This window comes from Meleagris gallopavo, chromosome 1 (genome assembly GCF_905368555.1).
Source record: "Meleagris gallopavo chromosome 1, MGAL_WU_HG_1.1, whole genome shotgun sequence".
NCBI lineage: Eukaryota > Metazoa > Chordata > Aves > Galliformes > Phasianidae > Meleagris > Meleagris gallopavo.
Genome location: NC_139404.1, coordinates 177960878 through 177981005, shown reverse-complemented (window position 1 = coordinate 177981005; position 20128 = coordinate 177960878). Strand labels below are relative to the sequence as shown.

At 40.3% G+C, this 20128-nt stretch overlaps 1 protein-coding gene across 1 annotated transcript; it reads right to left on the bottom strand.

Moving 5' to 3' along the window:
* Window positions 1-5803: 5803 nt before the first annotated feature.
* Window positions 5804-19727, bottom strand: POGLUT3 (protein O-glucosyltransferase 3). Its single transcript, XM_085216247.1, has 8 exons — window positions 19256-19727; window positions 13601-13798; window positions 11993-12279; window positions 11349-11565; window positions 9479-9675; window positions 8469-8663; window positions 7336-7440; window positions 5804-6504 (listed from the first exon to the last, which is right to left on the bottom strand). The coding sequence occupies exons 1-8, from the start codon at window positions 19443-19445 to the stop codon at window positions 6379-6381; spliced, it is 1515 nt and encodes a 504-aa protein (XP_085072373.1). The 5' UTR covers window positions 19446-19727; the 3' UTR covers window positions 5804-6378.
* Between the last annotated feature and the right edge of the window lie 401 nt (window positions 19728-20128).

Below are 20128 nucleotides of genomic sequence, written 5' to 3'. Positions count from 1 at the left end.
ACTCTTAATTTCACTGTTGTGAGTTATCTGGTTTTGGAGTTCATTATAAGTGTAGAGTAATACAGTTTAGATTATCCCTGTAGGATCCCTTTGAACTTATTTTGCTTAAGTTCAGTTCATGCCTTCAGTATAAAGTATGTACCAAAGTATCTGTATCACCCATCTTTCTTTAAAAGAGCAACAACTTTCACCATCAGAGCTTTTGTTTTGTTTTGTTTTCTTTGATTTGAAGTTTTATTGGTGTTATTAAAAATATATATCACAATATAAATACACAATTCATTCAGTGAAATGAACTATACTGATAAAATTAATGTTTTCCTGCAGTAACAGCTCAAGATTTTGACAGTAGGAGCAAAAATATCGTCAGTTGGAAGCAAACCCAATTTTCAACCTAACCTGTTTTCTCTCTGTCAGCAGATTTCCATGTTAATACAACACTCAATGCTCTTTCTGTTGCAACACTTAGGACTTTGGTGTGAATAGCACAGAAGATGAAATATTGGATTTGAAGGGTGCTAACTCTGTGTAATTGTTTTGGTTTATCCTGGCTGTACAATACTATCTCTCAGCAGTGAAGAGAGATGTAACAGCATTTTGGGAGAAAAAGAGAGTAGCTGTAAGTGTGGTTATTGTTGACCTGAAGGTAAGCAATCATGTCTATTCATGCTAAGCAAATCTCTCTAAGTCGCATATGTTATAGTGGAGATCATGGTCTTTCACGTAGAGCTTGAATTACTTGGCTTTTATCCAACTTTCATCCAGAATAATTTATTCCACTGGTTTATAGCAGGAAGGTAACCGTGTGAAGGTCTACCCTACTTCGCATAGGCCCCTCGGAAGTCTTGAATATTTCTATGTCACATTGTGAATATGTGATACAGATGGAACCTGATGGAATTTTCTTAGCATTGCGAGAAGGATGGCAATACATCATTCTTACTCAGCAGTGATCTACACACTGAGTATGCTGGCATTTAGGTATTTGCCTAACTTAAAAGTACCTTAATATTTCCTTTCCTTAAATTAATTACTTTGAGTGTTTATAACTATGCTCAAAACTTTTGCCATTGTATCCTACGTGTAAAGTCCATACTCAGCTTCTCAAAAAATCACGTCTTTTAATTTCACTCTGTGATGTAATGCCAAGTTAGTATGCTATTTCTGTCAAATCCTCTGTGTAATGCATGAATGTAGTATAGTATGATATATGGTAATAATATAAACATATAACTCTATAGTCTTGTAAGCCAGCACTAAAATGTTTACACAACTTAATATTACCAAAGGAGACATAAACATGAATAGTGTCCAAAGGTTCAGCAGAAGCCTTCTTGGAGACAGCTGGGAACTGGATGCTTTTATCCTCCTGTTACATGACTAGATAAAGGCTTTCTGTGTCACTGAAATACACATAGAATGATGTAAATTGAAGTCATCCAGAGGGGCCTGGACAGGCTGGAGAAGTGGGCCCACGAAAACCTAATGAGGTTCAATAAGGCCAAATACCGGGTATAACATTTGGGTCGGGGCAGTCCCAGGTATTTATACAAACTGGGGGAAGATCTCCTTGAAAGCAGCGCTACAGAGAAGAACTTGGGAGTCCTGGTGGACGAGAAGCTGGACATGAGCCAGCAGTGTGTGCTTGCAGCCCTGAAGGCCAACTGTGTTCTGGGCTGCATTAAAAAGGGGTGGCCAGCAGGGAGAGGGAGGTGATTGTCTCCCTCTACTCAGCTCTTGTGAGGCCCCATCTGCAGTGCTGCGTCCAGGCCTGTGGCCCCCAGCACAGGAAGGACGTGGAGCTCTTGGAGCGGGTCCAGAGGAGGGCACTAAGATGATCAGAAGGCTGGAGCACCTCTCCTATGAAGAAAGGTTGAGGGAACTGGGCTTGTTCAGCTAGGAGAAGAGAAGGCTCTGTGGAGACCTCATTGTGGCCTTCCGGTACTTGAAGGGAGCATATAAACAGGAGGGGGAATGGCTGTTTACGAGGGTGGATAGTGATAGGACAAGGGGGAGTGGTTTTAAACTGAGACAAGGGAGGTTTAGGTTAGATATTAGGAGGAAGTTTTTCATACAGAGGGTGGTGACGCACTGGAACAGGTTGCCCAAGGAGGCTGTGGATGCCCCATTCCTGGAGGCATTCAAGGCCAGGCTGGATGTGGCTCTGGGCAGCCTGGTCTGGTGGTTGGCGACCCTGCACATAGCAGCGAGTTGAAACTGGATGATCATTGAGGTCCTTTTCAACAGAGGTCATTTCTATGATTCAAACAGATATGCAAAATAATTCCTTTACCCTTATTCTGACAGCAAAATACAAAATGAGTGCTATAACTATCTACAGTACAGTTTTTCTTACATTATCAAGCACTTGAAACGCAAACCTCATTAAAATGCTAAAAAAATATCCAGACATATTTTAGTGTTTAAATCTGGTGAACTAAAATGTATTCATACAACGTCTTGTACTCCATCACTGCCCTTTCAGTACACTTTTGAAAACCTGAAGCTGCAAAGGAGCTGATAATATCCTAGGTTTATGTAATGCTTCTTTTTGTTATTATCATTTCTTTGCAAGCTTCTCAAACGTGCTCAAACAGGTGATGTATGTTTTCCCTATCAGCTCTCTTCCTTAACTAAATAATTTACTTTCTAATGTAATGAAAGTTGGGCGTCAGCTTCCTGGGATGGATGCTTGAATCTAACATTCCATCAGGCAAACTTTGATCATAGGGCTTTTTAATTATGAATCTACAAGGCGGATCTGGAACAATACTGTCACGAAACTAATACATTAGTTATCTTGAGGGAAATCTTAAAAAACAGTCTAAAAATGTGCTGAATTTATATTTCTGCTATGGCCAACAGATCGTGATTTACTGGTTCTCATTTCAAGATGAAATTGATGTTGGGTATTTCCAAACGTGGGTGTTTAGATATATTAGGACAATATAAAAGGATGAATTTTCTGGAGTATTCACTGTATAAAGCTACTGTTAAGTGTAATAGATATTTACTCATTGCTGTTCAAGAACTATTAAAGAATAACAGAAAATCTAGTGTATATATGCAGCTTAAAATACCATGCAACATCTGTGTTACACTTTACTTGTATGAACAGGTTTTACTGAATATTTAGCAATTCCTGTAATACTAGGCCAGTAAATATAATCCTGTCATCAAACTAAAATAGATCTGACATCTTTCTGGCCTGGAGGGGCAATTGTTGTGATTGCTCATCATTACAGTTGAAATTGCATACAATCCACCAATGAAAACAAGAGAGGCCATGCCTTCCTTTATCTTTGGAAGATTCAGTAGTTATAAATTGAACCAGATTTTCTCAAATGACGGAGCACATTTAATGAAAGTTCTACCCTATCATGTCTCTACTGTTTTTCAATTTTGACAAGATGAATGTATTCATATTTGTTAGGGTATTGTTTGTCTGTAAGCTATAAAACACCTTTAAGTCATTCTGTCAAAAACTTGTCTCAGCTTTGAAGGGAGTTCTTTTTGGCAGAGAACTTAGAAGATTTTTTTTCCCTGTCTTTGAGGGAAAAAAAAAGAGAGATGAAATATTCACCTTTTTTAAAAATATTCACGACCATGTAGGTTTTATCTGCTTCTTCTTCCAGTCTGGAATACTCATGTTTCAAGCCAGGCAAGTTTTCCTACACAGGTGTTTGCAAAGAACCCTAATGTATGTATCATGACTCCTTCCATTCCCTCGTGTTTTTTAGAATATAAACAGATCATTTGGGGATTTTTGCTTTGAAATATGTGTGCAAGGGGAAATTTTTCTTGCTTCAACTGTCTGATATGCGTAATTGCCTTTCCTGAACACAACACTTCATAAATTGTGATGAATAAAAAATGCAGATAATCTCAGATCATATAGTACAATAAAAATGACTGTAAAAAGAGAAGGAAAGAGAAGCACATACCAGTTTTGAGTGTCACCTTAGCAATGGAACTGTGTTTCTGAATTTTGATGCAGAATTTTTCTGTCAGATGAGCTGAGCATATATTTATAGGATGAAGTCCTAGAACTGATTGCCATGCCAAATAAAAATATAACCACTATTTATATTGGTGTTAGAACTAGAACAACATGTCGATGGATAGAACAAGATGTTTCAGATTTTTTTCTTAACTAGAATAGTGCAATAAATAACCAAGGAACAGTTTCTTTAGAAACCTGAGAGTCTTTCTACATTTAGCATGCAGAAAATCTCATTCTAGTACAGATTTTTTTTCATGTATTTTATGAGTAACTGGCAGTGTTGTCATATGCAAGAATGAAACCCGTATGAAGCGTATAGCACTGAATTCCAGCCATCTAAGCAATTAATAAGTCCACAATCATGTTTCCACTCCTTTTTGCACAAGGAGAATTAGGTATTCAAGTAAGGCGTTATATGAGTGTAGCTGAGTAGGAAGAACACAGATGCCACAGAGTTAGAAAGCTGAGGCAATCTGAAAATCTGTGTTTTCTTACTGCAGTTTTGTCACTGTGCAAACACCAAATATCTTTGTGTTTTCCTCCTGGAAGAAAATTTACAAATGAGGTGAGAAGTATTGGGCTTGGTGATGCAGGTGGCTTTTCTCTTACCTTGCTTGGATGATTTCAGCCCAGTGGAACTCATGGCTTATTTCATATGTATTTGTTGTTCTGTCAACATTTGCTGCTTTTCACAGCTCCACATTTCAAAAGTAATCTGAATTTAATTGAAGTACCAACTTTGAATGGATTTTTACCAGAAATCTACAAGCTGACTTTGAGTCTGGAAACCAGACATTACTTGCTGGTCAGTGAACTCCATGGGAGGAGTGGGAAAGTTTGACAAGGTCTTGGTCCTTCCAAGGCTGTTTACATACATTTTGAAAAAGACAGTTTCTTGGGTAAATATCAGCTGAGCCACTGGGAGCAGCATCTAGGACAAGGATCCTTCCTTCATCCCACCTGAAGGTGGGATTTTTCCTCTGCAGTATTGCCAGCTCCTTCAGGCCCTATGAATTTTCTATCATTAGCCTTGTGGCTTCACAACTTCTGTGGAAGACTTGAAGAACTAGTCTGCAGTCTGCACCTAAGGCACTTTTTGGAAATTCATCTTCAAATCAAATCAAGGAGAACAAAGTTATCTTCCTCACTGCTCAGTATGGCCTTGACTATTACATAGAAAATGCAGCATAGGTTTTTCTACCAAAACAGTGGTAGCTTATCTGCTGTCCACTGAATTCAGTGCTCTCAGTATTAGATTAGGTAGGTTTTATCTAAATTCAGAAAAATGGATAAGCTCCATTTGAGGACTTAGGCATAGGAAAATTTCATGTAACCAAGTGAAAAACACAGCGACATCTTTAGCCCTACAGCAAAGTAAAACCTAAGTAGTCTACAACTTTCCTAACAAATTTCAGATGTATGAATACTCAAGTAGCTTAGAATAGCATAGACTGTAACTGTACTAATATTTCAGCTGTCCCTGAAGTTTCTAAGTCCTTCTATGGGTATGTAACTATATTCAGAGACATGGTCAATAGCATGGAATAGGACTTCAGAGTGGTGTGCTGGCACTCAGAACACAATTGCGATGGTTTTGATAGCTACACAGTCTAAAGCACAATTTAATTTTGGTGGTTCAGAGCAACTGTGTGCAGTCAACTCTAGGACTTGGTTTAGTAGGGAAGTGTTGAACTAGATGATCCTCAGAGGTCCCTTCCAATTCTTTTGATTCCATGATTCTGTGCCTACAAAAATACTATTCTGAACTTTTCCCCTCCTCTCAGTTTTCCACTGAAACTGTTAAAGATTAAATCATGTTCTTTATTCTATTACATCATATATCACAAAATGATCTCAAAGCAACACCAGATTTGATATCTGTAAATCTCAAATATTACTTTTCTTTGTCTAGTTAGAAAATTGTTTTGTATACAAGAAATAATCTAAAACTGAGGTAAACTTTATGAAGAAATCATAACACTGCTTTAGAATGTTGCAAATGCTCCTTTAGATTAACTTGCCCTGACTCATGGGAGATCTCTTTTGGATGACAGGTTCCTCACAAAACGCAGGTATCTGGGTCCCATCTGGATCATGAGCAGCACTCCATTCTTCCTCCGTGATGATGCAATACATAAACCAAGTCCCCTGAATGCTCCCCATTACAGGCTCAGTATCTGCCTGGTGGCGGTCATAGAGACAAAACTGTGGGAACCAATGCTGCAGACCAGAGTCAGTGTGAAAAAGGGTATGTAAATACAGTAAGAATATATAACTAAAACTCTCTGCTAGTGCGTAAGTGTCTTAGATTTCACAGCTTAAATCCTATTTAAATTCTTGCATTGTAAGTGGGTGATTTTCTCCATCCGGTACAGTTATAGATCTTCCCTTAAAGGCTTTTTCCTGTGGCAGCTGCATACTGAGTCTCTGTCATCACGCTGAGGTACAAGTTCCATTCCATCCCGTATTTCAGGTTCGCTGGCTTGGCGTTCGGCATATTTCTGAAATATGTAAACAACATTTAAGAACGCTGAAAGCACCAAGGTATAATTGATGAGACAGAATTTTCCTCCTCCCTTCCACTGAAAAGCTTGCCTTAATCCACAGTCCCTATGTCACTGTTTACAATCTGTTTACAAGGTGTCTTTTTAACACACCTACTAATAGGCTACATTGCCTCTGAAAACCTTTTAATGTTTTCCCATATCCTATGATTAATGTCAATTTGAATATTGTCATTGTTTGTGTGTCTAACCACTTCATGCAGATAACACTGAACAATGCCAAACGTTGTGTCAACCTGTGACCACTGAAACTGAGCTCTAACTCTGAACAGCAAAGGAGGAAAAAGCAATTAGTACTTCCAAAGAACAGAAACATAAGTTTCACTGGAGATTTGCATCTGCTAGGGAGCCAGTAACTCCACACTCATGCCTCACCACTCCACAAGCTGTATTTCCAGAATTTATTTTCCATGTATTCACTGTTATGTAATATAGCAGAGAAGCACACGAGGGGACAAATACAAATGAAAAAAAGGAAGGAAAGCTGTGTGCAGATTATGTCCTACCTCTATTATAAACCATATACCAAGTGACGCTGAAAACAGATCTGACTGGGAGGATGGGGGCAAAAAAATTAAATAAATCTCTCATTGTCCAAAACAACTATTATGACAGGTGGCCTCTTTAATAACAGGTTTTAGCAAAGTTCTTTACACTGATCTCCTGTGAATAATATAAACAATGCCTGCACTTGAGGTAAGGACTGAATATGAAATAACATCAGTAGCGGTAGCAGTTGAGGAAAGGTAATAGAACTATTGTACTAACCTGGAGCACTTTGTAGTAGTAGCAGTAAAGTCTGTGAGGCTGAAGTAATTCTCTTGCCATTGACTGTCCTTCCTTAGCAATTTTTTGTGCTTCTTCATCATTTTCCTAGAAAATTGAGAAGAAACAGCAACACATACCAGAACAATCAGTGAGTTACTTGAAGCCTTGCTGACATAAATACTTTTATCAAAGGGACTATTCAAACCTGATTCTTTACAATTGCTGGTACACTGCAAAAGGACACTGTTTAAATTCGGGGTTTTTTTTAAATCGTGGATTGCTTTTATGGCTCCCATTGGTAGCTCAGGGCTATTGGTGACACCTTTCATGGGCAGTTTCGAAAACAAAGCTGACTGTTGCTCCACTGTTTTGCTAAAGCCACAAGTCTCTTCAAAAGCAGCTCCGACATCTCCCACGTGTATTAGTTACGCAGAAGACAAGCAGCTGTAGCCTCTTCTATGCAGTGCAATTTAAAGTTTTCCTTTTAGAAATGTCTGTTTGACTTACATTTAAAAGTGATGTATGTAATGCCAGTGTATGCATTTCAACTTATGTACTTGTTCTCAAGTTTTTTAGGTGTGCATTTCAAAGCTCACAGTATTCTCTTCTGATTCTTTATGAAATACTGTCAGAAAAGAATTCTTTTTCCGTGTTTTTAATCTAATAGTTAAGCTTAAAATACAAATGGCATTTTCAGTCACACAGAATGCCAACCTTTTATTCTGAGCAGTGATTATATAGAGCAGTGATTCTTTTGTACATTCAAACAAACATGCAGTAACTTCTGTTCTAGTCAGAACCTGAAAAAAATGATAGAACTAATTAAGTAGTAACTAGGATTCTGCGCGTTTCTTTGAAAATTACTCACATTAGTCATTATACAAAAGCTCTGACTCACAAAAACCCTTCTACACATACCTAAAATTAAATTGCAAGTATATCCCTGAATAGAGATAGTTACTTAACGTATGGCTTTCACCTCCCCCCAGTAACAACAAAATGTACTTCTTTTATCCCAGGATCTCAGCAGAGAGCTCATGCAAAATATGTACCCGGAGAAGAGTACTAAGATAAAAAAGAGAACTAAGATAAACTGTAACGCATTCATTTATTGAGTTTGTAATGTAACTTACCTTAGCCCATTTTATTTTCTCTAGCAAGTCTTCCAAACTTCTCTTAACTGGAACATAATGTTTCCATGGTTTCAATACAGTATAAAAATGTTCATAGTATTGGGAATCTTGCTTCAGTACTAGGCTGTCACCCAGCAAGAGGTATGGAAACCTGTAAGCTGCTACAGTCCCATCAACATTCACTTGGTATTTGTACTGCAATGTGAAGAGAGAGGGAAACAAACAGTGAAACATTTTGCAACAGAATAGGAACACTGGCTACACAAAAGTTTCTCCTCTAGGCAAGACACAGTTGTGTTTACTAGTTCTCATCTTTAAGCCTGTGTTAGCGCAATGCAGATGTAGTTTCATGGTGTTCTGGTAACAAAACAATAAAAAGATTTGTTTTCAGCCCAAGACTTACAGTCAGGAACCTTGGTGTCACATGGACTTCCTTATTCTATTTAAGTGTCCTTTGGCAGAACAAGGAGTAGAGCTGTAAGTGAATTAATATTAACCTACACTTCAAAAGAATAAATTTATTCTCACTTAAAACTATACAGAATAATTAAAACATTATTCTAAGAGCAACCATGAATACACTGCTCTGCCAGATACTCTTGGCTATTCCAGCACTTGTGATACACTGATCTCTGGAACAGAACCTCTGTTGCCATGTATTGTAATTACTTTTACAGAACTCTATCCCCCCTTTATTTTTTATACACAAGTTGTGTCCATTGTTTTCATATTTACTCCAAGTAAAAAACCTGATGGTGAGCAAACAAATTTCTCAATTTATTTAAAAAATAATCTTGAAGAACTCTATCAAGTATGGAGTATCAAAGGGACTCAATGAAGAAAGGGTAGTGGCAATGACCTTGATTATGGGTGGTCTAGCTACCCTGCAAGTTCCCAGAGCAGCACAATTGTTTCATTTACTGAGTAGAATTAGCCAAAGTAAGCCTTGTTGTATTACTCAGTAAGAACCTGAGAGCAAAGTTAGTCTGAGACTATAATTTGCTTACTACCTTGAAGAAGTCAAAGAAGCCCATCAGTGGAACCTTTCCCAACTCCTTTTCTTTTTCTCTGAAGAAGAAATACCCTGTTATTCCAGCATCTAGTAGTTCTGGATTTTCCTTGGATAACTTGACAAGATAGAGACGTTCTTCTCGGCTGTCTCGACCTCTAAATAAAGCTTGTTCAGTTTTGTTGTCCCAGAATGGGCCTATGAGCATTGAGTGATAAGATGAAAGTGAACAGAAATGAGACAGTTACGAAATGGTTAGTGCTATGAACAGGAACTTGTTATGGCAGTGATATTATACTTAGAGACAAGGAAAAACAGGCATGATTTCTCAGTTAACACATAATCACTTATTAACCACAGAGCTTAAACTCCCAGTTCTGGCTTGAATTTTTGGGTTGGAAAACTGAACAACTTTTAAAAAGAAAAGTGGAGAACTGCTTTTACACTTGACAATATTGCAATCTTGAAAGCTATATCATAGAATCAGAGAAACATAGAATGGTCTGTTGAAAAGGACCACAATGATCACCTAGTTTCAACCCCCTGCTACGTGCAGGTCACCAACCACCAGACCAGGCTGCCCAGAGCCACATCCCTTGAGTGCCTCCAGGGATGGGGCATCCACAACCTCCTTGGGCAACCTGTTCCAGTGTGTCACCACCCTCTGGAAGAAAAATTTCCTCCTAATATCTAACCTAGACCTTCCTTGTCTCAGGTTAAAACCATTTCCCCTTGTCTTATCACTATCCACCCTTGTAAATAGTCATTTCTCCTCCTGTTTATAAGTTCCCTTCAAGTACTGGAAGGCCACAATGAGGTCTCTCTGGAGCCTTCTCTTCTCCAAGCTAAACAAGCCCAGTTCCCTCAACCTTTCTTCACAGGAGAGGTGCTTTCTCTGATCATCTTAATGATCCTCCTCTGGACTCATTCCAAGAGCTCTTCTTCTATATAAGAAGTTATAATCAAAGTAGGTAAGTAAAATAATAATTGAAGTAATTATCTGTCTCTAAAGACTGACACAATAACAAAACTTTCTTTAGAGAAATCCCCTTTTGTCACCCAGCAATCTAGTTAGGTCTTTGAGAAGTAACTTGAAGATTTACAAAGGAAAAAAACTTCTATACTGTGTCCTCAAGATATTTAGCAAAGTCTGGAAAACTTCCTATCTGCTCCTTCTTTCTTTTAAAAGCACCAAATACGCATCCTTCATTATTCTGCTGGGACTTTCCTTAAAGACACACCAGAGTAGAGTAGGACCATCATGCTGCCATAACTGGAAGAACAGCTGTACCAAATCAGTAAACACAGATTGCTTCAAACTAATAATCTAAGTAATTAAATCGATTAATTTAAAAATGAAGTAATAAAGAAAAGACCATGAGCTATCCAAATAAAAAGAAACAGCTCCTCACTTAAGTTTTACTCCTCAGCTATTATTCATGTCAACTGCATCATCCCTAAGAATTCATGAATGTCTTGGGGAAAAAGCCCCCTGTCAGTACCCTGACTTTTCCTTTGAAGCTAGAAACAATTCAGAATATCCCATGCTGAGCTATTTTTATACAATTTTTTTAGTTAAAAGAGGCTCTAGCATAGTACTAGTTTGCCACTTTCACCAGCTATCTTCTGGATACTGTTAAATTAAAATTCACCATGAACTGGACTTCTTACATTTTGGCTCTAAATCTTTATTAATCACCTGCTTTGTAGCAGTGTTGGAAGTGTTCAGACTCTGTGAAAACTACACTGTTTCTATTAAGAGACCTCCCAAGACACTTACGTACTAAAGATTGTAACAAACATTATTTAAAGACAGCTTCCTTCTTTGATGGAATTAAAACTCTCTTTTTTAAATCTAATCTCTAACTTACCCGTATTTCCTTGAATAGAAAGGAGATCATTTGTGACACCACGCAGGGTTTCAAGAGTTGAATGGGTTATGTCATATGTTGGAAGGATGATGTCTCTCGAATCCACAGAGCCACACCATGAGATGATGGGAATGGGCCCAGGCGTATCATTGGCTTTTCGGTACTCAACTGGCCAATCTCCAACATTAAGATAAAACTCCACATTGGGGAGATGAACCTACATGTATGCCCAAGAAAGTATAATAACACAGGTATAATTACACTGCTATTTGCCACTCTTAAGTAGAACCCTCAGCTCTCACGTGATGAAGAATCAATAACAAACAAAGGTTTTACAGATTTAGATGATCTTAAGATTCTAATTTCAAATTTTTGTCCAGCAAATAAGTATAAACAGAACACCTTCAGAGGTCAGGAAGCCTACAAGATTGGGTCTTAGCTCCTACAGATCTTCTATCAATTTAATTAACATCAAACTCTGATCCCACACATTAGTTCTACCATGATTCCTACAGAGATACTGTAGGATAAAGAAAATTAAAATCTCACTACACCAATGACAACTCTGAAATTATTACAATACATACAGTGCTGTTACATCACAATGTGATTTATACTTTTGCATAAATTATCGAAACTGATACCTTTCTTGCCAGTGACAGTAACATTTCATCAGAGAACATTTTGAAGTCTGTGTATTTCCCTAAGGAACGACGGTAGATGCGATTATTGAGAATAGTGTAATGAACAATGGCACCTCTTGTTTGACTGAACTTTGATGGGATTTCTTTAAACATTCGCTGCAGGTCAATGGTGGGAAAGGGAATGAAGTCCTTTGTAATCTGAGGCTCTTGGGATGGGCAAGAGAAAACATTCTGCCAGATCTCAGGGTCTTCTTCAGGGCAGTCGCAATATTCATGATAAACAGGTCCTGCAGAAAACAAGCACTGAAAGTCTATATTTGTGCTTCTAAACCAATTATAATTCCCCAAACAAACAGGCACAGGAATCTAGAAATTAGAGCACCTTGAAGTTTTTTAGAAACAAGAAAACTACAACATCCATTTCAGAAATGAAAACAGTAGATTTTTTTGTTACTTGTTGAGGGCTAAAATCATCTGCCAAACGAAACTCCATTCTTGTGCTGCCTGCCAGCCAGAGAGAACAGAATTGATCTATTTGTCTGTAACTACTAAAGCACAGGTGTTTCAATTTTTGTCTAAATCAGAACTTTGATGCAGCAGTCTTCATCTCGCCACAAGGTTCTTTCATTGATGCACCATCATTCATCCTTTCTGTCTTTTTGAAGTAGGACTGCTTACAAAGGAGTCTCACAAAGCATGAAATAAAAGCTCTTATTTCATGGACTTCTACTCAAAACACGTTCTGTCCTGTGTCATAGTATCATAGCTGCTGGTAAACATGCATCAGCATAAGGAAGACAAACCTTAAGGATTCAGGACAGTTTGATTTCAGGTTGAAAGTGTTTCAAAGTTCGTATTTAAGACATTTTAGAAAAATAAAACAGCCAAGTTCTGATTAGAAGAACAAGTGTTATAAAGAAACAAGACTTTCCAGGAAAGTAACTTCATTATCCCTTAATTTGCTAAACAGGTTTCCGTTTTTGAGACAGAGAGGTAAGTTAAAGAAGCAGATCTGGGATGAGAGAAATTTGCCTCATCTTCCCTGATTTTAAATACCTCTTACTTAACTGTACAGACCTGCACTGAATTAAATTGTGCTATAAGAAAAAAGTTAAACACTAGCCTAGTTAGAGAAATATTGTCTTTGTTTTCATGAAGGATCACAGCATTTAGAAATTGTGGAGAGACATACACATTATGAAGTACTGGGAACAACACAAAATCCTCACTTTTGCAGGTATTAATTTCTACTTCTGATAAAAATCCCAAAATGTTTAAGTAAATTGCTGATTGAAAAAAGGTAAAAGTACCATTCTTCTCTTTTTCCTCTTAGAAAATCTGGAGAAATCCATTTCTGGTTGCAAGAGTGAAGATGAAGTGTCCAGACACAGAGACTTAACATCAGAAGCCAAAATCTACATGTGTGTACATCCTGTAACTTGGCAGTGAATAGGCATTGTCACTGCTTATTTGCTGTATGAGGGGAACATCTGTGATGACACTATATGAATATGAGCAACCAAACCTCTACTCTCTCATTTCTAGCAGTAAATTAGCCCATAGCATTTCTGCAGCTACATTACATTATGTATATTAAAAGAACCTTACCTTTCAAAATGTAAGGAGATTGAGCTACATGCTTGTCACCATAAAGTATCTCAATCTTTAGCCCTTTTCTGACACTCCCATACATCCGATACCGCATAAGAAATGTGCCATCATTTCTATCCAGAGGGTGAGGAGTGTAAATTCTGGTGATCTCTTTTGGAGAAAGTGCTTTAATTACCACTTTAAATTGTGTTCTTCCTGAAAGTAGGAAAATAAAAACAGATAAAAGCACTTTAAGCTACTAGAATCCCATGTATGAAATAAAGTGAGAGCAAACTTCAACTGGATGAAATCCATAGCACTTAATTAAACTCTGCACTGGAAATTTTTTGATATACCAAGTTTATCTCCAGTGACAGAATGCCATTCTAGCACTGATCATGACATGCCTAAAAAATGGAAAACCTGTAGATGGAGATAAAAAGTTAAAAATGATTACAACACAGAAAGAAAGGCCAACAGTTAGAGCAGTATGGTTAGGTTGTGGTTGGACTTGATGATCTTGAATGTCTTCCAACTTGAGCAATTATGTGATTCTACTCTATTTTGAAACTCGTGGTTTTTACAATTTTGAAGATTAGGTTTAATCTTATGTTTTCCAGTTAGTGTTCTGAGGAACAATCATTTCTCTAGATTAAGAAAGAGAGAAAAGCAAGCTAAGAGCATAGGAGAAAGTAATACTTGTCAGCTTGTGGAAAGGTAGCTGTAGCATGCAGGAGTCAGATACAAATTGTTCACCTTTGGGCTGCAGCTGACTGTCTTGCATATCTAAAGTTCCAGCTACTGAAAAGCAGGGATATGCAGAGATGTTTCTTGGACATCTGTCTGACCTGTGCTTAAAAATCACCAGCATTTCATCATTAATGCCCCCTCACTTTTTAACTGGGCATGGAACATTTTGTGGACAACACGAGCACACATAAAGATAAATCTGTTACTTCCCTCTCTTTCTGCCACACAACTGATCATTGTCAGTTGTGTTCTTCAAAAAAGGGGAGGAGAACAGTTTGTTTTCAACATTTGATGGTTTAATCATTGCAAACCAAATACATGCAATGACTATTGCCACAAACTAGCATACAGACAGAAATTAAACTGAAAAATTCCAAGTAAAATCAAGCTGTTACTAAAATCTAAGTATGTCCCAGCAGCATTCAAAGACTAAGATGTTACACTTATTTCTATGCATTCCTTATCTGACTGTAATTTACATCCACAAATAGTGCACTGATGTAGGATGTAAGTACAACAGTCACTTAATGATCAATCATGTCCTTCTTAGAACGTTAGATCTTGAAACTGAATGAAATCAATTCACGTGCAAGAGTCTACATATTAAATTAGGCTGAATCCCTGTGATTTCAGCTGTGTGTCTGCTGCCAACAGATGTCATGGTTCCTCACAACAGTTACCCTGAGTAACCCAGATTCCTTCAGATGTTGGAGTGGATCCCTCTATGAATTAGCATATGGTCAATGTTTCCCAGCAGAAGAATCTCTCAAGACTGAACACACTCCTCTGCTTTGCATTCAAATGGAAGAATGTAAGATACAAATTATTTATAATCGTCCCTCAGTTTTCTTATTATTCAAAATCCATGTCAGCTAAACATACCAAAAACCAAGTCAGGATATCTTCATTTAACAACACACTGAGGAAATAAAATCATTATGAAGTAAGCACTCAATCTTTCTTGGAATGTCAGTGTGGTGAGCAGCACTACCACAGATTAGGGAATGCTGAATCTTATGTCTTTGGTAGCTAGCAGCTCCATCACAAAAAGCCCTAATTTATCCGCCCAGAGTGGCTTCCAAAAGTGCATTTGTCTCTTCTGAGAAATAGGCAAACAGTAGGGTTGCTCCAGATACTCTGTCCACTCTTTTCAGAGGACGGTCCAGAGGCCAACTCCCTTCTTGTTTAAGAGGCAAGCTGAAGATAAATTAGCAGTGAAGTTATGCAGTGTGAAATTTCCTTGGGCAAGTAGATCAAGGAGCTCAAACAGACTTAAACTCCAGAACAATTTCTATGAACGTTACATTGGTTTAGATCTATATGTCTGTCACAGCTTGCATCCCTACAGCTTGTAGCTATGTGAGCAGAACTCATACAGACTGACTCACAATTTGGGGGTGCCACAGTTTGGTTCAGTACTGCGGTACAGATGATTTGCATCTGCGAACTGCCTCATTATCAAAGAAGTAGAAAAATACAGTTTCTTTTCAAGTATTTTTGATATCTAACTTCTAGTTACATTCAACTTGACACATAGTAGAACTGCACTGATAAATTTAAGAATGTCTGTATGATCATGGACCATAAATCAGCCTTTAAACCAAAGGCCTTCTCAGTTTCTTTTGTCTTGCTGCCTCAAGCAGGGAATGCATAGTGCAAGGCAGTAAGAACAAGGAGAGTACAGAGAAATATTTTTTGAACTTACTGTCTTTTCCCCTTCTAGAAACTTCTGATAGCGGGGCTTTAAAAATCAAACTTGTACACATAATTTTAATAGCCTTTAGAAGACATTTTCCATGACTGCTTAAACTACATTTTAACATGCCAGTATTTGTTCCAACAAAAGAATCCCAGTTGTTTTTCAGTAGTCAGGTTCTTTCTAAATGTATCCTTCAGCTCCATCTTCGAGCTGTGCAAAATTAAGTTGTGCAATGAAACATTTGATAATAAAAACACAGAGATTTAACTGAACACAGACAGAAGTCTTGGTATGACTGTCCCTGCCCTTTTGAGTTTGGCTAGATCCCTTGAGTAACAGACATCTCTGCCTACACACTACTACCAGTCACATCCACCTTTTCCAACTTCCTCAAAGGCAGATGCCCCAGGCTGGCCATCCTCTCGCTATGACTACCACAAAGTATTACTTGGATGAAGAACCCCTTGAAATCCAGAGCAAGCCATGAAGTAGGATCACAGAAAAAATGGTTTTCTGTTGGTTTTATGTCTTTGCCTCCTTTCTGCCCTTTTAGAAAACATTTTAACTGAGTATAGAGATTCCTACCAGAGAACCCAAAGTTTGCAGTTATCATAAAAATGAGTCAATACTGAGAAATCATGAGTGAAATACTACTTGGCTTGATCTCCTCATCCCCATGAACAGGAAATAGCTATGAGTGTCTTTGTTCCACGCTGGCTATATACAGGACCGTCAATGAGGAAGTGCAAATCATACATTATTTGTGTGCCCCAAAGCACACATTATTTTTAGCTGCTAGTGGTTTAGATGCAGCAAGCATTTGATAAGGGAATGGTGACATGATAACAAAGCTCACTGGGAAAGGAAAAAGCCAGTCTCACTCAAAAGAAGGAAGAGGGGTAAGAGATTGAGTATTTAATAGAAATTACGCACCAGAGGCAATAAGATTTCTGTTTTTGATTTACAGTATTCATTACACGATGGGGCTGATGCCCCATCTTTACTGAACTATAAGAGTTTTTTGCCGATTTTTTTCTTTTTAATTGCAGGAAGGTTAGCAGGGTATTTCCACTTGCATTTTTCTCTTTTTCTCAATCAAAAGAGTTGATATAAGAAAAATGTGTCCTTGTTGAATCCTTACCACCAGTACTTTCGTCTTACCCTGAAAACCTGTCTGGGGCAGCATTTTAAGGAAAAAAACCTCCTATCCTGAAGAGAATCTAAGATGTGGACACAACCAAAAGGATACTTAAGTAAATCAGATGATGAAACTTACTTTATGAGGGTTTTATTCCTTTCTTATAGCTTGCAAAGGAGGTATGCCCCATCCTTGGAGGTGCTCAAGGCCCATTGGATGGAGTCCTGGGCAGCCTGACCTGGTGGGCTGCAGCCCTGCCTGTGGCTGGTGGTTGAAACTGAGTTGGCTTTAAGGTCCCTTCCAACCCAAACCGTGCTGTGATTCTATGAGCCACATATCCAAAGAAGAATCCACAGAGTATATATTGAAAATTGTGATTTCAGCAGTGGGTTTTTTTCATTATTATTATCTTTGGAATTCTTTCCAGGGAAAGAGGGAATTCTGCATCATTTGACAACTTCCTGAAAGGACAGCTCAAAGAGCTTGCAAGTTGTAAGTGGAAATCATTATGTTGTGTGCAACAGTGCACATTAGTTCTGGTGATTGGACTTGATATTCCAAAGAATATTAACATTTAAAATCTACTGATTGTTCTTCGTGTCATATTGGGCCCCAATACTGAGCTTGACCAAAATTCTAACCCATGCAAAACACAATTCAATAGCTTAATTTTACAGATGGGAAGCCTTACCTGCAGCACTCTGGTCACAGTACTGTTGCTTGTGTAACGGAGATAATAATGCAGATTTATCCCAGTAGGGATATTCTGAGATGTATTTTGCTCATATTGAAAAGAAATGCCTTGGTAAATATTATTAATTATAATTCTGACTGACATTTTAGAAATAGAACTTGAACATTAAAATTCATTTGAAAACTGAAAGTTGTAATGCATGAGTAAATTAAACAGTGCTCTTGCATTGGAATGTGGCCACTGGCACCATCACAATGTTAACGCATCCACGGTGCTCTCCTCAGCACTCCTTGGCAGCGCTGTGGGGCTGGCACTGCCGCTCTCCACAGCCATCCCGCACACACTGGGATTGGTGGCTGCAGGCCCAGAGTGTGCGTGGAAGGCACCCTGTGCCAGATGGCACCCGGCCCTACAGTCTTAGTATAAACACAGGCTACAGAGGGCAAAACAAGGTTCTCAATGCCGTTTCTCCCGCAGCACTCATACTTGCAGGGAGAGCAAGCAGAACTGTATCTTTTACCTTTAAGAACTGCTGCTCGAGTCCTGCATGGCTGAGGCAGCCCTGGTCTGGCAGTCAGTGCGTGGTCCTGGGGCGCTGCTACAGAGCCGCACTGCAGCCCACCACCATGCTGCTACTGGGGCCAGAGAGGGGCCAGAGCTGGGGGCCTAGGCTGCTGCTGGGCTGAAGGCACAGCCCTTGTGCTGTGTGCTACCATCAACCATGTGAGAAAACTTCAGGTAAATGCTGGCTGTTTGCAATTACTTGGCCTATTCCTTGACCTCCCAAGCAGTAGCCTTCTGACCCTGTTACCAAGAGCAGGAACTAGGCTCCTGCACGGCTTCAAGAGGCCACAAATGTCAATTAGTTCTGCCCTGTATGGACTAACACTTCGACCCTCTGCTTGGTCATCATCTCAGGTGTCTTTACTATGGAACCTGAGATACAGAAGTACTTTTACCCTAAGTGACAGCCCTCAGAAGGTTAACCTGAAAGCAGCAAGCATTAGGCCAGCAAAAACCTCCCACCCGGCTCAGTGCCGGCTGAGCGAATGGGAGATGGCAAGCACTCCTTGCTAACGGAGCAGCAGTGGAACAGCGGAGCGCTGTGCCTGCTAGAGCAGAAAGCCGAAGCGAGCTTAGCGTGTGCAGGGGCGAGGAGAATGCTTTAGCACTTGTGCACGAGGCACCGGGATTCCCGTGCTGGGCTCCAGCACTGCCGCGAGCCGCGCCAGGAGCAGCGCTGCGGGTCCCGGCCAGGCGGCACAGCGAGGCGGGGAAGGGAGGGGACGGGACGGGACGGGACGGCGAGCTGCTCCGACCGCTTCCTCGCGGATCCGCCGCCCCGGGCAGGACGCGCAGCCCGCAGCGCAGCCCCGAGCACACGCACGGTACCTGGGGGAGAGCGGGAGAAGTTGCGTCCGGTCGCGCTGACCGCCTGGATGTAGAAGTAGCGCACGGGCAGTGCGAGCCCCGCTTCCAGCCCGGGGCCCCACGCCAGGCTCCGCTCGGGACTGACGGCGGCCGAGCCCAGCAGCGGCAGAGCGGCGCCCAGCAGCAGCAGCGCGCAGCCCCGGCTGCCCATGGCCGCGCCGCGCTGGAGCGGGGCCGGGGCCGCGGCCTCCTCCGGGCCTGCGCGGCCGGGCGGGCCCCGCGCCCGCTCCCCGCGGGAGACCGCCGCCCGCTCCCCCCGCCCGCTCCCCGCCCTGCGGGGCGGCCCGAGGGGGCCGGGGCCGGGCGAGGCCCTCGGCTGAGTGGCAGCGCAGCCCGCCCCGAGCCGGGGCTCCCTGAAGAAGTAGGTGCCTGCTTTCCCCCGGCAAACCGTTACCGATGTTCTTTATAAATCAGCCGCAGGGCAGAGCCGGAGCGTGCCCAGGGCTCCTGCCTTCTGCGTGCTGCGGTTGGTCCCGTCAGGGCTGGAAGGGGAAGTGGCAGTGCTGTCTAGAAAATTAAAAGTTTCACAAAACAAAGCAATGTTGTAAATTTACCATGACAGAAACGGGAAACACCCCTGATGGTTTGTCTCCTAAAGTTGTATGTTTTTTACCAGAAGCGTTTGCTTTGCTTCCCTGGGGCTGTGAGTAACCTGGTCTACAGGGAGGTGTCCCTGCCCATAGCAGGGTTGGAACTAGATGATCTTAAAGGTTCCTTCCAACCCAAACCATTCTATGATTCTGTGGGGAAGTGAAGGTGCCAGTGGATGTGGGGCTCATAAGACTATAAGGAAGGTAAACGGAGCTTCCGTGTCAGACTGGATTTTTCAGATGC

Excerpts from the sequence above, each read along its gene's own strand:
- POGLUT3 (XM_085216247.1), bottom strand. The coding sequence starts at position 19,445 with ATGGGCAGCCGGGGCTGCGCGCTGCTGCTGCTGGGCGCCGCTCTGCCG. Across the intron at positions 13,799-19,255 it reads CTTCTCCCGCTCTCCCCCAG|GAAGAACACAATTTAAAGTG; the intron begins GTACCGTGCGTG and ends TCCTACTTTCAG. Across the intron at positions 9,676-11,348 it reads TTCTATTCAAGGAAATACGG|GCCCATTCTGGGACAACAAA; the intron begins GTAAGTTAGAGA and ends CAATGCTCATAG.